The sequence below is a fragment of the Seriola aureovittata genome, chromosome 6 (assembly GCF_021018895.1).
Source record: "Seriola aureovittata isolate HTS-2021-v1 ecotype China chromosome 6, ASM2101889v1, whole genome shotgun sequence".
NCBI classification, from domain to species: Eukaryota; Metazoa; Chordata; class Actinopteri; order Carangiformes; family Carangidae; genus Seriola; species Seriola aureovittata.
In genome coordinates this window covers 842,168-857,921 of record NC_079369.1, presented here as the reverse complement: position 1 = coordinate 857,921, position 15,754 = coordinate 842,168, and the positions used below count along the sequence as shown (strand labels likewise).

The 15,754-nt window shown below is 49.5% G+C and overlaps 3 protein-coding genes across 13 annotated transcripts in view; all 3 read right to left on the bottom strand.

Annotated features, from left to right (window-relative positions):
* Window positions 1–3,470: 3,470 nt before the first annotated feature.
* LOC130170470 (uncharacterized) lies at window positions 3,471–10,325 on the bottom strand. Its single transcript, XM_056377747.1, has 10 exons — window positions 9,829–10,325; window positions 8,345–9,471; window positions 8,100–8,257; window positions 6,932–7,126; window positions 6,518–6,803; window positions 6,305–6,432; window positions 5,459–5,487; window positions 5,336–5,370; window positions 5,064–5,231; window positions 3,471–3,608 (listed from the first exon to the last, which is right to left on the bottom strand). Exons 1-9 carry the CDS (start codon window positions 9,835–9,837, stop codon window positions 5,078–5,080), a joined length of 2,121 nt encoding a protein of 706 aa, XP_056233722.1. The 5' UTR covers window positions 9,838–10,325; the 3' UTR covers window positions 3,471–3,608; window positions 5,064–5,077.
* LOC130170868 (sporozoite surface protein 2-like) lies at window positions 3,617–4,661 on the bottom strand. The gene has a single exon (XM_056378556.1). It carries the CDS (start codon window positions 4,659–4,661, stop codon window positions 3,930–3,932), a length of 732 nt encoding a protein of 243 aa, XP_056234531.1. The 3' UTR covers window positions 3,617–3,929.
* Window positions 10,326–11,708: 1,383 nt separating the features above from the next.
* The window catches only part of dab1a (DAB adaptor protein 1a), a 202,328-nt gene continuing 198,282 nt past the window's right edge, over window positions 11,709–15,754 (bottom strand). For all 11 annotated transcript variants that reach the window (XM_056378845.1, XM_056378848.1, XM_056378844.1 and 8 more), the window contains one exon: window positions 11,709–13,974. Coding sequence is in view for 1 of the 11 variants with exons in the window: in XM_056378849.1 (XP_056234824.1) it covers window positions 13,927–13,974 (48 nt within the window). In the remaining 10 variants the exon portion in view is untranslated. The remainder of the gene's footprint in view (window positions 13,975–15,754) is intronic.

Genomic DNA, 15,754 nt, shown 5'->3' with positions numbered 1-15,754 from the left:
AATAACTGGAGAAAAAAACGATTAAATCTTTGTGAGTTAATGTCAGTATTGCTTTTTACTCCTTTGCTACCAACACTGTAAACTGGTCATATGTAGATAGGACACTGGTCTGAACCAGCCCTTCACACTGCTGCATGTCGGCCCAGATAAAGACTCTGACTCTGCGAACCTGTTGAGTTCTTTGGACTGACCCTGAACTGGTCCTGAGGAGCGGCACGGTGGAAGAAGGACTGCTCGTTACTGGACATGATAAGTCAACAAGTTCCACCTGCTTTAGTTTGACGTGAAAATCTACATTTGCCTTTGTCTTCCTCTGATTTCTACCACTTCAAATAGATTCTGCTTTCTGGGTATTTGCACATGAAAGGTGTTTAATCTTCCCTACAAGATCCTCCAGGGTCACTAATACTCAGATAACACCTCTGTGTGTGTGTGTGTGTGTGTGTGTGTGTGTGTGTGTGTGTGTGTGTGTGTGTGTGTGTGTGTGTGTGTGTGTGTGTGTGTGTGCGTGCGTGCATGCGTGTGTGTGTGTGTGGTGTGTGTGTGTGTGTGTGTGTGTGTGTGTGTGCGTGCGTGCATGCGTGTGTGTGTGTGTGTGTGTGTGTGTGTGGGATCAGCAGTCCACCCCCAGTCAGACTGGTTTCACACTGAGCGCCTCAAAGAACAGGAAGTGCACAGAAAGATTTCCGGTTGCTGAAAGATAAAACAATCCCCACTTCCTGTTCCTCTGGTAAGTCATCGTACTGATCCATGCAGGAGTCAGCAGGTAAATCAGGTGGTAGTCTGGGAAAGGGGCGGGGGTGTGGGGGGGTGGGGGGGTGGGGGGTGTAGGTGCGGTCAGTCTCAGGTGACTTGATACTGCTTGTTGTGCTGTGACAAACAGAAAAACAAACAGCGTCAACATGTGATGAGGCACAGTGACGGAGGCGTGATGAAGAGTCCAGGTGAATCTTCCTCACCTTGTTTTTCTGTCAGTTACTCTGTGGTCAGGTCAGCGTACAGGTCAGGGGGGGGCAAGATGAGCAGATCGGGATGATCATGATCCACGTCCTGCGTCTGGCTCGGCTCCGGCCTGTGGAAAACAGATCAGGAAGATAACTCATCCTGTCCTCCAGGTGCTGCCATGTTCTCTACTGCCCCAGCTGTGACCACGAACATGACACCATCATAAAGGTTAAAGCACATTACTGAGAATCGTCCTCCAGCTTCCTGGTAGCAGAGCAGCAGATTTCCCTCTCTCTCTCTCTCTCTCTCTCTCTCTCTCCAACAAACAGAAGAAAACTCTCTCTTCACTTCAGACAAGAAGGATTAAGAAACCTGCCCGTCCACAGGTTGCACAACATGTTCAACATTTTTCTTTGTGTGTGTCTGGTTGTACTCACAGGTGAGCTGCTTCTGCCTCCACCAGCTCAGCACCTGGAACAATAAAGGATTTTCTTTATAAATGCGATGGTGGATAAATGGATTTTTCAGTGACTGAGCTAAATGCTATTAACCCTCACACACTGTTCATGTTTCTGCCGATCTGGTGACGGTGTCGAGGTTCCCCTTGAACTCTGTCACCACTGTCCCATAACAAATACACTCAGACAGGGCATGTACAGTTTCACAGTTTCAAGATCCCCTAAAACCTCCATGTTCCTTCATCTGACCCACAGATCTAATATCTGTGGATCTACAGTCCACTTCCATAGATACGGCTCAGACATTCACAGCACCTGTACAAAAGTATAATATTTTAAAATATTTGAAACATTTTGGTGTATTTTGGGTCACTTTAGGAAAAGTCAAACTTCAGGCTAAAAGACGTTTCAGATATTTTTATTGCTGTTAAACGTCAGAACGGGTCAAAGGTGACCAGAACAGTGTGTAAGGTTTAAGAATCACAGGAACAACATTTCATAAAGTGAATAATCATCTTACACAACATTACACACAAGTATCACTTACTTGTCTCCAGTTCAGTGACTCTGTTAAAAAGGAAGGGATCCGGCGCCACAGGTAAAGGTGAGTGGAAAAACGTCGCCAACTTCTGAAGTGCTTCATGTTTTGCTCTGATGGAAAAACAAACACAAACATCCCATATATCACTCTGTGTGTGTGTGTGTGTGTGTGTGTGTGTGTGTGTGTGTGTGTGTGTGTGTGACTGAGCATCAGAGAGCGACAGGTGAACTCACTGCACATGGGAGCCGTCGGCACTGATGTCACTGTGACTGTGCTGGTGGTTTATACTCAGATCTTTGTTTCCTGAGAGAATAAATAAAAGTCAGATGAGAATAACGAGGTAATTACTCCAGACTCAGTAGCTTTGAACATGGTGTGATAAACAGGAAGTATGATGTCACCATGGGGTCAGTAAGTCACTGTTTGGCACCATTAAACGTGTATTGAATTAGCTGTTAGCACTTCCTGTTTGCAGTGTAGCCATATTATCTACAGCATAACTCCAGCAGATCTGCGTGATGCTCAGAATCACAGATGGGAAGATGGATACTGTGGATTCTTGTATGAAACAACCAGCGACTTGTTGTTGTACCTGCACAGCCTCCTCAAGATAACACAGGTGTTACACAACTTACTGACAGTTCTCTGACAATAATCTGCCGATAACGACAGAGAGTCGCTGATGAGCAGTGAGAATAGACGTCATGCTTAGATGAACATTAGCTCAGCGTAGTTTACTGAAGAAAAGGTTCGTGTCTTACCCATGTCCGGCATGGACAGCGTCCTGCTGTGGCCCCTGCAGAGGACAACACGTGGACAACAGCGGGCACAAGGGTCAAGAAGGAAAAACAGAAACATTGACTGTGTCTATCTGAAACTGAAGAAGTCTGACTTACAGCGGAGCCAGCGGATCTGCAGCTTCACGGGCAGGAGACAGAGCTTCATCATCATCACCGGTCCACTCCTCACTGTCATCTGTGACTGCACACGTCAACATCAACATCAAACTGCTGCTGAACACGTTACAAACACGCTGCGAGTGAGAGGAGAGGATACTTACAGCTTCCTGCTGACGGAGGGAGGTGATTCGACTCCCTGAGGAAACACAGACATAAGCAGCTGTAAATCATCCTGTGAACTCCACAGTGTAATGACGGATGAGTGAAGAGGAGGAGGAGGAGGAGGAGGAGGAGGAGGAGGAGGAGGAGGAGGAGGAGGAGGAGGAGCACACGTACCTGCTCCCGGTCCTGGGGAGCTCTCCGTCGATAACGTTGCTGCTGCTGCCCTTGCGGTTGATCGCCGCCTTCTTCCCCAGCTCCAACATCTCCTTGATGTCCAGCTCCACGTGATCCACGGCGACGTACCCGTCTGGAAAACACACTGGCACAGTCACTGCAGGGATCCAGGCTCGGGGACCAAAGTACTGTGTGATGATCTGGGCTCAGGACTCAAACTCACGGGCCTGAAGCCTGGAGCTCAACACACGGCTGCTGACAGAACTCACAGTTGTTGCCGCCGTCCCGGGCCAGCCACTTCCCTCTCGGGCAGTTGGTTGTTCGGATGATGCTGACGATGTCGCCGCTCTTCACGGGCAGATCGTTCTTGCGGCCTTTTGTTGTCACGGTTACTTTGGCCTGGTACATGGCGTCCTCCTGCCCCGTGATCTGAACACACAACAGTTACAGCTTAAAGTCACACGGACCGACTTGTTTGTAAAGTCGTAGGTTCTGTTTAGTTTCACACAGAGAAAAACTGAAGTGGACCACAATGCATCATGACAAACCAGGTGAGAACGTGCTCTGCTCTGATTGGTCAGATTGTCTGGAGCAGGGGGGTAAACACAGGAAGAAGGTTGAGGGAACCGTCCAGCTCAAACGGATCGACACCACCGTCCTGAGTGAGTACTGTTCTCACACCTGCACGGTTTAACTGGACTAAAAACTCCCTTATTCTTTCTGAGACATGAGTCTGGGTTGAGGGCTTTTCTACATCAGCTGGACCAGTAGGTTCTGATGGTTCTGATGGGTCTGATGGTTCTGATGGTTCTGATGGTTCTGATGGTCTGATGGTTCTGGTGGTTCTGATGGGTCTGATGAGTCTGGTGGTTCTGATGGTTCTGATGGGTCTGATGGTTCTGGTGGTTCTGATGGGTCTGATGAGTCTGGTGGTTCTGATGGGTCTGATGGGTCTGATGGTTCTGATGGTTCTGATGGGTCTGATGGTTCTGATGGGTCTGATGAGTCTGGTGGTTCTGATGGTTCTGATGGGTCTGATGGTTCTGATGGTTCTGGTGGTTCTGATGGGTCTGATGAGTCTGGTGGTTCTGATGGTTCTGATGGGTCTGATGGTTCTGATGATTCTGGTGGTTCTGATGGTTCTGATGGGTCTGGTGGTTCTGATGGGTCTGATGGTTCTGATGGTTCTGGTGGTTCTGATGGTTCTGATGGTTCTGATGGGTCTGATGGTTCTGATGGTTCTGGTGGTTCTGATGGGTCTGGTGGGTCTGATGGTTCTGATGCGTCTGATGGTTCTGATGCGTCTGATGGTTCTGATGCGTCTGATGGTTCTGATGGTTCTGATGCGTCTGATGGGTCTGGTGGTTCTGATGCGCCTGATGGTTCTGATGGGTCTGATGCGTCTGATGGTTCTGATGCGTCTGATGGTTCTGATGGTTCTGATGGTTCTGGTGGTTCTGATGTGGTACTAGTGCGCTGCATATCACTGACAATGACACAGATTCCACTGGAGCCTGCACATGTTGCTCAGCTCAACTCTTCCATGGGGAGGAATGAATCCAGACAGGTTTGTATGGCCTGATATACCCCCCCCCCCCCCCGCTCGCTCCCTCTCCATACCTCCCTCCCTTCCTCCCTTCCTTCCTTCCTTCCTTCCTCCCTCCCTCCTCCCTTCCTTCCTTCCTTCCTTCCTCCCTCCTTCCTCCCTCCTCCCTTCCTCCCTTCCTCCCTCCCTCCCTCCCTCCCTCCTCCCTCCCTTCCTCCCTTCCTTCCTCCCTTCCTTCCTCCCTCCCTCCCTCCCTTCCTTCCTCCCTCCCTCCCTCCCTCCCTTCCTTCCTCCCTTCCTTCCTCCCTTCCTCCCTTCTCACTCAGAACGTCACTCACTTTGAATTTCTTCTTCATCTCGTTCTCTTCTTCTCCCTCTCCTTCTGCTCTTTCTTTTCCCGCTCCTGTTTCTCCTTCAGCTCCTTCTTCTCCTTCTCCAAGCGCTGCTTCTCTTTCTTCTTCAGCTCTTTCTCGTCCGGCCCCTCTGTGGCGGCTTTCTTGTCGATCCTGCAGAAGAAAACAGAGCGCATGAGGAAAACAAAGACAAGGCCAGACTTCACTGCCGGTGTCTGTGGAGTAACTGAGAAGTGGGTCAGAAAATAAGCCCTTACCTGCTGAACCTGCCCGCCCTGCTCTTCTCTTCGCTCTGTAAACACAAACAGATAAGCTTTGATTCCTTTTACATGAAATCATTCCAATCTCTGACAGATAAGAGAAGTGAGAAATCTACTTACTGCCTCCTGTGCTGCCTCAGCATACGGATCTGTGGTCAACACACAGTTACGTAAATAAAAAATTACAATAAAAGAGAAGCTCACATCATGAAGAAACATGGTAGATACAAGTCTGACGACAGAGTCATGATGAGATCTGTGTGAGAGTAATACTGCCATTTAATCATATTTAAAGCTCCTCCAGTGTAAAGGTGTGTGTCCATGTGTAGTGTGATTATAGATCAGCTCTAGCTTCTATATTAATACTGTGAAAGTATCAAAGCCTCAGTCCACAGAGAAATGCACACAGCCTGTATTCAGAAACTGAGCCTTAAAACCAGCCGTCAGGACTTCTGGAACTTTGTGATGTCACAACAAAGCAGTCACCAAGCCCCGCCCACCTGGACCCACCATCCAAACCTTGCAGGATTTGGTTTCTCTGAGTGTTTTTACCTGAAATCTGCTTTATTTTTATTGGCTCACTCAGAAAACAGTCAGCCAATCAGAAGAGAGGCTCAGAGCCTCCTCTCTTCTGATTGGCTCACCGACCTGTTGTTACTAGAGCTGCAGAGAGAAGCCTGAGAGAGGAGATGTAAAACTACACTGAGATGGTTTTTATATCTTCTGATGGATCAACACTTCAAATAAAACACAGAAGAAGAAGAAACATGGAGCTTTAAAGAATTATACTAAAGTCATGACAGGATGTAAAGACTAATTCATATTTCTGTGGGAAGGATTTGTGAAACGCATGTCACACGTCACTCAGTCAGATACCGTGAATATCAACATGATTATTTTGATTATTATTGATCGTATTGATATAAATGTCTGGATGTGATGTGTTCATCCAGAAAGAGTTCTTACTCTTTGGTGGTCCTTTGCGTTTCTTGCCGCCGTCAGTCTTTACTTTCTTTTTGGAGGCGGACATGGAAATGTCCTCGTAGACATTTTCTGTGCTCTCATAGGTGCCGTTGCTAACTTCGGCTTCAGGCCTGATCGGGGCAGAGGAGTAAAAGTTCTCAGAGATGAACAAGTATGTCAAAGCAAAGAGACAAGGGTTAAATTCAGGTGTCTTACCCGGCCACTGATGGAGACTCTTGAGAGACAGGGAAAGAGGATTCTGGTGGTAGATGATCTTGGTATTCGTCTCCAAGTCCTGGTGCTGCCTGGAGTTCAGCTCCTGCAGCAGCTACCCCATTGCTGTAGATCAATGAGAGGTTCCGTCCATCTGCAGTATCTGAACCAGCGTACTCCTCGTTCCCCCACTCCGACACCTGCAGCTCCGGAGCATCTGGAGCCGCATCGTCGAACTCTGGCAGGTCTGTGGTGTCCGTCTCTGAGAGGTCAGGACGAGCAAGGATCTCTGCAAGTGAAGGGAGAGACAACACAAGGAGGACTGTGAGTGGACGGCTCAGGTTTGGTTTCACAATGTGTGTGTGTGTGTGTGTGTGTGTGTGTGTGTGTGATGGTGGGATGGTGTCGTGTTCACACCCTCATCTTCCACAGCAGGAGGGCTGAAGTCACTCAGGTTGACAGACAGAGGTCTTGTAGGCTTCGGTGGGGGAGGACCCAGAGACTTGCGGTCTGGGAAGACCTTTTTGGGAGGAGGACGGGGAACCACCAACACCTCTGGGAGAACATCAGACCCCTCCTCACTGATGCCCCCCAACACTGGAGAGGCTTGTCCTGCAGAGAATTACAGTAGATCAGTCTTGATACACGTCCGTCAGACACTGAGCTCTTGTGTTCGTCCTGGTTCCAGCAGAAAACTGAACATTAAAAACAGCGACAGACTCCAGCTGGAGGAAGTTCAGACACAGAGACAGAGTCAGAGACAGAGACAGAGTCAGACACAGAGACAGAGTCAGCACAGTGAAAGAATCTGGAAACCAAACCAGTCGAACACTGTGGAGGTTGTTGTGATTGAGCTCGGCAGAGTGGAGATAATGCAATTAAAGGTGAAAAATCAGGACAGCTGGAAGAAGAAAAGGACAGACGTCCTCCCTTTAAAAATATGTCCCTCTGTTTCTGTCTCTTCTTTTACCTTAAAGGTAAAACACACTTTTCCTAATTACACTACAAATTATATTTCGTCACGCGTCATTTGAAATGGAACTGACCTAGAAACTTTCACATGTTCAACAACGGGTCTTTAAAAACCAGGAAGTTATAGAATTCTTTGAATTATTCACTTAGATAATTAAACCCTGCGCTTAAATACGTCACCTCGTGTTTGTGCAGCTGTGCAAGCAACAGGTTGTTTAACATTGATACCTGCACAAACACCTGCGTGCACAATCACTGAAGCCGGTGTAAATCAAGTCAATATATCAAGTGTCTCTGCAGCTCTGTCTTCAGGACGGACATGCACCTGTCATACCTGACATACCTGAGCAGCTCTGCCCTGCCTGCTGCACACAACAGGAATGTTTTCAATGTGTGTGTGTGAGAGTGTGTGAGTGAGTGTGTGTGTGTGTGTGTGTGTGTGTGTGTGAGAGAGTGTGTGTGTGTGTGAGAATGTGTGTGTGTGTGAGTGTGTGAGTGTGTGTGTGTGTGTCTTCAACGTTCCTGTGGTAACTCTGTGTCATAAACCATACTATACATTCCAGATGTTGTGTATCTCTGACACACCTGGGCAGCTGAGACATTCTGGACTCACCGTGGTCGATGCCGTTGACTTGCTCTGGTTTCGCTGAGCGGGAGTTTCCTGCCCGAGCTTCATAATCAATGGGTGGGAGCTGTGGGAAAGATTGGGTGGGGCTGTGAGGAGGGGGGAGCTCTTCAGGTGGAGGGGTGATGGAGTAAGAGGCGGTGGGGCTGAGAACAGATGAGACAATGTGAGATATCATCGCTCAACAGCAGGTTATACTTGAATAAACACTTCCTGCAGCGTGTGTTGCTCACCTGGCCGTCTTCCTGCGAGCCTTCTCCAGAGCGTTGAGAATCCTCTGGTCCGCCGGGGAGGGCCGTTTCCCCGGGGTCATGTCCTCCGCCCTCTCCAGAGCCGAGAGCGCAGAGATGGGACGCTCAGGTTTGGGCGACGGCGGGACGGATGGAGGGTCTGTGACCCGAGGAGGAGGCTTCTCCGCTGCAGCTACAATCACAGCCTCGGCCTCGGGCTCAGGGGTGGAGGCCGCCGGGGGAGGAGTACAGACAGAATGCCTGGGTGGGGGGGTGGGGGCGACGCTGGGTGGACTGGGAGTGATTTCATTTTGGCTGGCAGGTCTGGAGACGGACAGGGCGGGAGTTTCTGTCTCCAGCGGGGTTTCACTCTCTGGGCTCGGGACTTTAGCAGCTGGGTTATCAGGAATAAAGGCAGGAGGGGGGGTGAAGTCGGGAAAGGCGGGGATGATGGAGGGTGGGGGGATCTCCACGGCGGCCCTTGAGTCAGGTATGATTGGGATGTTTGGCATCAGGGCCTTTGGTGCAGAGATTTGAGGTTGTGGTGCTGCGTCACCGAAGGCAGAAGGTACTGGGATCAGTGGAGCTGGTCCGGGGACGTGGGAGCTGGGGGTGTCCAGGATGGGGTCTGCTGGGACCCCCGCTGCATCTTTCTTTAAAGACCTCTTGAAAGTGAGGAAATTCTTCTTCTTTGGTGTTGCGGCTTTAGGTGGAGGCGTGGCCGGCACCAGCTCTGCCGTGCCTTTACCGTTCTCTTTCTTCCTCTTCTGACCCGACGCCTCGTCTTCCAGCTTCTCTTTGACTCCCTTCGTCTTGTCTTTACTCCCCTTCAGCTTCGCCTCGCTCTTCTCCTTCCCCCTGGAGTTGATCTGGATCAGAGGCTTTTTGCTGTCCTTCATCTCGTCCTTGAAGATCACTCTGGGGGCCATCATTGTTTTTCCCTCCAAGCTGCTGTTGATGGAGGTGAGCAGGGAGGGGCGTGCTCCTGCAGGGAGGTAATGAGTGGGGCTCTGCGGGGGAGGGACGACCTTTGGTTTCTCCGGGAGAGCAGGTTTGATCCTGGGCTGCTTCAGGAGGAGTTCCTCGTCCTGGAACTTGGCCCTCAGAGCCCTGAAGTCCATTGTGTTCTCCTGGGGACAGGAGCACACGATGCGAGTTGGGACATGCAGAACATCATCACAGGGAGTGATTCTTAACCTGAATCAGGTAATTTAACAGCAACAACAAGGTGACGTCTGGCTTCATAAAGTCGACCGACCTGATCGGCCTCAGTCACAGGATTTCAACAGTCAGATTACTGTTGTATGATTAATGACAAACTCAGCCTCAGGTCACTCATGATTCATGTGAAGCGACAGTTGAAAATGCATCATGACAAAAAGCAGGCTCACACCTGTACAACACCAAATACCAAATATCATAACCCTGATGATATAAGTTGTAATCAGACTCTCTGAGGAGGGAGCTGAAGATATCACAGGACTCACCTGATCCATCGTCAGGTGAAGGGTCCACCGAAACCACAGAAGTCTGTTCAGTCCGACCGGTGAAGTCCAGAGAGTTTCTCCTTCACTCTCTCATCCTCTGTGTGTGTGTGTGTGTGTGTGTGTGTGTGTGAGGAAAATTCACCATCAACAAAACTCTCCTGTCACCGCTGTTATCGATCCGTCTCAAACCTTCTGCTCTCTCTCTGATCGGCACAGGTGTGCGACCCACGCGCGCAGGAGACGGTGTGAGTGGAGGAATGAGGATGAGAGTGAAACGCTCATCTCCAAAACACAAAACACAGAAACGGTCCGTCTCGTCAGACGGGTCCTGCCCCACACACCGACTCTCAACACCTGTCTCATTTACTTTTTTCATCCATCCCCCAGGAATGTGGCCGGACTGGCACCGCGCACGCGCACACGCGTAAACGTGAGTCACTGTCACGGAGCTGTGGAGCTGCAGCTTGGTTCTGTTGAAACTCTTCCACACAGTGAAGCGGTGCGGTGTTGAAGTCATTCAGCATCACGTGCTGGGTTTGTCCTCCGGAGCTTGAAGGTAAAACATGGAGGGAAAAGGAAACAGAAGCCGGTAACAAACATTCCAGGTTTGTTCCACAGAATACTGAAGTATTTAAACAGGCATTTACAATATGACATAAATACAACACATGCTGCAGACTCAGGCTTCATAAGAGTCTGATTCCGTGTCACTGCAGGAGGGAACCTGTCAGGACAGGTGTGTCACAGCTGCAGGCCTCTACTCCCGTCATACATGGTCAGGCCGACACACACACACACACACACACACACACACACACACACACACACACACACACTGTAGCTGAGCAGCACTGTCACCAGGCTCTGGTATATATACAGGAAGACTGAAGAATCTTTAAAGCTCCATGTTTCTTCTTCTTCTGTCTTTTATTTTATCTCCTCTCTCAGGCTTCTCTCTGCAGCTCTAGTATCATATAATATAGAAGCTAGACCTGATCTATAACCACACTACACATGGACACAGACCTTTACACTGGATATGACTTGCAGCTTTAAAGTTCAGTTTTCCATATTGGTTGCATCCATCCATGCAAATGTTTTTATGTGCAGAGGTTTAAGGAGCAGTCGACAGTTCACTTGGAAGTGAACTGAGTTTCGTTTGTGTCGCTCACAGGCTTAAAAAATACATTAAAAAAAATTCAACTGCAGCTTGTCTTCCCAAAAATAATGTGCCGGTATCCCGGACATCCACACACCTGGCTGCTGACAGCCTCCTGACAGTTTTCACAAAGGAAACAGTCCCAAAGAAAAACTGCTGACAGTGAGGTTTGTGGATTATCCAGTAACTGGGACAGAGTTTTCAGAGACTCGTCGCTGTCAAATGTAGTTTTTCAGTGCTTTAAAAACCACACACAAAAATCCATTCACCTCCACAATGTATGGCTGGTAGCAGAAATCCTACAGGTGAGGAATCTCAAAACTTTGTCACCTCAAACTGGAACTAACAGGAACCAGACACTACTCCAGGTAATGGAGAAAAACGACTTACACTTTAAATCAACAGAGTCTCAGTTTGTCCTGCAGAACGTGGAATTTAAAGAAGTTGTTTTCATGCCTCGTCTTCTTCGGCAGGCGGGAGGGGGAGAAGCAGATCAGGCTGAAGTTTGGTTTCTAATAAAGCTTATGACAGTTTGCATTAGAGGCTGCTGCTGTAGCAGAATGTGACAGGCCATTAGAGCCGTGTTAAATTACAACAAAATACTGTGGCGCTTTGCTTTACACCAACTATAGACACACTGGGGGTCACCTCTGCCAGACACACACCATTAGGTTCACACACACACACACACACACACAGATAAAGACACATAAACAGACACTTTAGTCATTTGGGATGTGTTTATTTGTAACAGTAATACATGGTGGAATACGTAAATCAAGAGAGAACCAAAAAATCATCTAAAAACCCACTGTAGAATGTCATATTCATCAAGATAAAAATAATGCGTCAATTTACATTAAGAAACTGTTAGCTGAGGTAAAGTTAAAATAGGTCTAGAAATGTTATGTACTCAAACAGCAATGTTTCCCTTTTTATTCAACATCTTTGCTTGTCTTCTAGTTGTCAGATTTTTAAGTTAATCAACATCATAGTCCAAAAAGAGCGAGATAGGGACTCTGGCCATAAAATAGGGAGTCACTGGCGTCACAGTTGATGTAGTTGAAGCAGAGGATGCTGCGGTTGTGGCACCTGACCAACGGACAGACAGACGGGCGGAGCGTCACGGCGGCGTAAAGACAGAGTCGGACAGAATGGGACGGAGGACGGGAGTGAGACCACGTCTGCTGCCTGTGACAGGAGTAAAGGCTTGCAGGTTTTCTGGGGAACATAAACCGTAGAGGCCGACGACACCGACGCGTGGAGGTGAGACAAACGGGGGCATGGAGCAGGTTAGGAGCTGGAGCCTGGATTAGTACGTGAGGCTGAGACTACGACGTCCATGCACAAGAAGAAAAACAGGATTAGAGACGGAAACCAAACGGAGTGGGAGAAGAGGAAGAAAGAAAAACATATGTTGGTATTGCTTGGGTTAATGTGAAGAGTTTGCATAACTGAAGCCTTCCTATTTTATGGCACAGAAGTCCAGTGGACAAAATGGTTGTTGTTGTTATCATTATTTACAAAATGAGTTTGGCAAACCAACGATCAGATGCCTTAAAGCCATGTTGACTCTATAACTCCTATAGAGCTGACCCCAGCGGCTTGATTGACTTATAAAATAAAAATTCAATTTTTCAATTTGTTGTTTTTTTCTTTTTAAATCGGTATTGTACAAAAGCTATAGAGAATGAAGAGTTCGATCACAGAATCTGTTGGACTTGCAACACTTCCCGCTCAGGGCCCGGTCCTCGGGAGGTCCGGTCCTCTGGCCTCTGAACCGGTCCGTCTGCGAGGAGAGACGTTTGGCAAATCACTGTGTGGCTGCGTGTTGGAGAGAGTGAGGGATGACTGCGTGTGTGTGTGTGTGTGTGTGTGTTGGAGGTGTGTGTGTGTGTGAGTAGCTCCCAGAGAGTCTGTTTCTGCATAGTGATCCAGCAGACACTCACAAGAATGGGGAGAAAACGCCCGAACTAACCGACCAATCAGAAGCAGTGATCCCCAGAAACGGGCCGTCCCTGATAGGCCCGTTAGAGTCTAGCTCCTCCTGTGGGATCTCCTCGCTACAGATGCAGATTCTGTCCGTTAACAGTTAACGATGATCACTCTAATCCCAATGAGCGTGAGTGTGTGTGTGTGTGTGTGTGTGTGTGTGTGTGTGTCGGAGATAGAGAGGCACTGCTTGATTCAGTCCCTCCTTGGCAGCACAGACTCTGGCCAGACACAGGAGGCAGAGGGAGGAGTGTGAGAGCGAAGATAGAGAGGAAGAGGAGGGTGGGGGGGAGGGGGGGGGGAGGATCAGGTGATGTCTGTAAGGCTGGGTGTGAGTCGCCACAGGGAGGAGAGAGGAGAGGAGGAGACAGCGCAGTGCAGGGAGAACTGGATCCATCTCAGTGATTGATATCCCTCCTGCCAGGAGTGAATGACCGAGAGGGCTCTCTCCTCTCAGGAGGAGAGCAGACTGCAGAGAGGAGGAGGAGGAGGAGGAAGAAGAGGAGGAGGAGGAGGAGCACAGGAGGAGGAGGACAGAGGGAGTGTGGAGGCTCCTCCTGGGAGGTTGTTAGCCGGAGGAGAAGAAGAAGTAGGGCTTGGCTGGGCAGGGAGATGTGCCAGACATTGTGCACACACACACTCTCTCTCACACTCACACACACACTCACACACACACACTCACACTCACACTCACACACACACTCACACTCACACACACACTCTCTCTCACACTCACACACACACACTCTCTCTCACACTCACACACACACACACACTCACTCACACACACACTCACCCACACACTCTCTCTCACACTCACACACACACAAACACACACACACACACACACACACACACACACACACACACACACACACACACACAGAGGTGAGGGTTCTCCTCCTGTTCTCTCAGTGCCAGTCAGGTCTGTCTTCCTGTGTGTCTCTTTATTTCTTCCCTTTGTTGATCTGGGCGTAGAGAGGGTCCTTCCCCATCTGTGCACGAGAGAGAGAATCATCAGAACCTGAAAACACGTCTGTAGTTTCCTCCGTCAGAGCCGGACCGGATCTGAACCGTGCGGCTGCTGCAGCTCGTCTCAACGTTACGTCACTCACACGATTAAAAAGGAGGATCTGAGCCTCTGATTCATTCTCTCAACCGACTGAACTGCAAGACCCGACACGCTCAGGTCCAGACCTGCTCTGCTCCCAACACAGCCACCAGGTGGCAGTAGGACACTGCAGTGGAGGACACGTCCAACTCACCCCTCACTCCTCAAACCTTTTTATGTGTGTGTGTGTGTGTGTGTGAGTTATTGTTGCTGTGTGTCATTGCATATTCCCTCCCACTTTAGGCTCCCTCCAGGACCAGTATGAATCAGAGGTATAAACTAGCGCCTCGAAAGACCAGTTATGAGTCATCATGTCTGTGTTTCTCTCACACTGAGCCGGAAGACAACAGTGGATGATGGAACACCCTGCAGTCAGAGCTCCGCCTGCTGCAGTCGCTCACGGCGGGCCCGTTATTATCCTACACATAATTACAGCCGGCCGCTCCATCTGCCGCAGACAACTTGATCGGAGACTTCTGACCGGCCCGGTGCACTGAGACTGACTGGAGTCTGGCAGCAGCTCCACACCAGGAGACAGCACCTGATGTTCATGTCGTCTGCTGATGTGAGGAAAGGTTCTGCAAACAGCAACTACCGCTGCCGCCGAGCGCCGCCCTTCAGTCAAAGTAACATCACGACATCAGAGGCGACATGGCCGCTCAGACCACAGTGGGACTCCACTTTCTACATGTGGAGGGAAACTGATCGTCCATTAACTGAGTCCATAACAGATCAATCAACAGAGAATTAATAATAGTTAATCATTAACGAAAACCACTAAAGCTTCTCAAATGTTGTTAAATAAGAATAAATGAACCGTCAGTCAGAATATTTCAACGCGTCACTTTGGGCTCTGGGATTTTGTTCTGGTTATTTTTCATCATTTTCAAACATTTTAGGGGCAAAAACAACGAATTGATTAATTTAAAAAAGGAGGATTTATTCCTGTTCATTTGCTCCAGTGAAGCTCAGTGTGACTGATGTCCCAGAATGCAACTCTCATGGGGGAGATGAAAGAAAAAACTTTCAAACAAGCCGTTCCACACTCCACCTCACTCTGAGCTCAGCTGGGCAGAGACCTGGGGGAGAGGTGTGTGTGTGTGTGTGTGTGTGTGTGTGTGTGTGTGAGGGGGCGGGGCTCTGGGATACAGAGCTGTAACTGTAGTGCTGGCCGGGACAGTCGACAGAAAGTATCTGCCAGCAGCTGAGAGAGGTGACGAAGAGGCTGAGACAAGCTGCGACAGCGAGCACACTCTCTGCTCAGCCTCTGCACCACGACACGGCCGGCAGTGTCACCCTGCATCAGCTAACCAGTGCTGCCGACCGAGGGGGGGGGGGGGGCTCCGGCTCCATCACCCCTGGCCCAGAGAAGGGGGCTGAGGTATGAGTGATGTGCTGGTGAAGCACCAGCCCCAAGGCCAAAAGATCTGGCCTGGTAGTTGTGTGTGGACATTTCTGTACGTGTGTGTGAGCGCTGCGCCTTGGGCGGCGTGGGGGTGGGAGTGGGGGCGGGGGCGGGGGGACAGTGTGAGACTGCTCAGTGAACTGTGGAAGGAGGCCATTTCACGGCTGAGACTCGGGAGCGTTCGCTGGACATGATGAGATCGGCCCAGAAAAAACACTTACACCCCCACCAGCCTGAACACATGTCTGTCCAAGCCTCA

Excerpts from the sequence above, each read along its gene's own strand:
- LOC130170868 (XM_056378556.1), bottom strand. The coding sequence starts at position 4,661 with ATGCAGCGCACTAGTACCACATCAGAACCACCAGAACCATCAGAACCA.
- LOC130170470 (XM_056377747.1), bottom strand. Across the intron at positions 6,433-6,517 it reads GAGTCTCCATCAGTGGCCGG|GCCTGAAGCCGAAGTTAGCA; the intron begins GTAAGACACCTG and ends TGCCCCGATCAG. Across the intron at positions 5,232-5,335 it reads AGGGCGGGCAGGTTCAGCAG|GATCGACAAGAAAGCCGCCA; the intron begins GTAAGGGCTTAT and ends TTTCTTCTGCAG.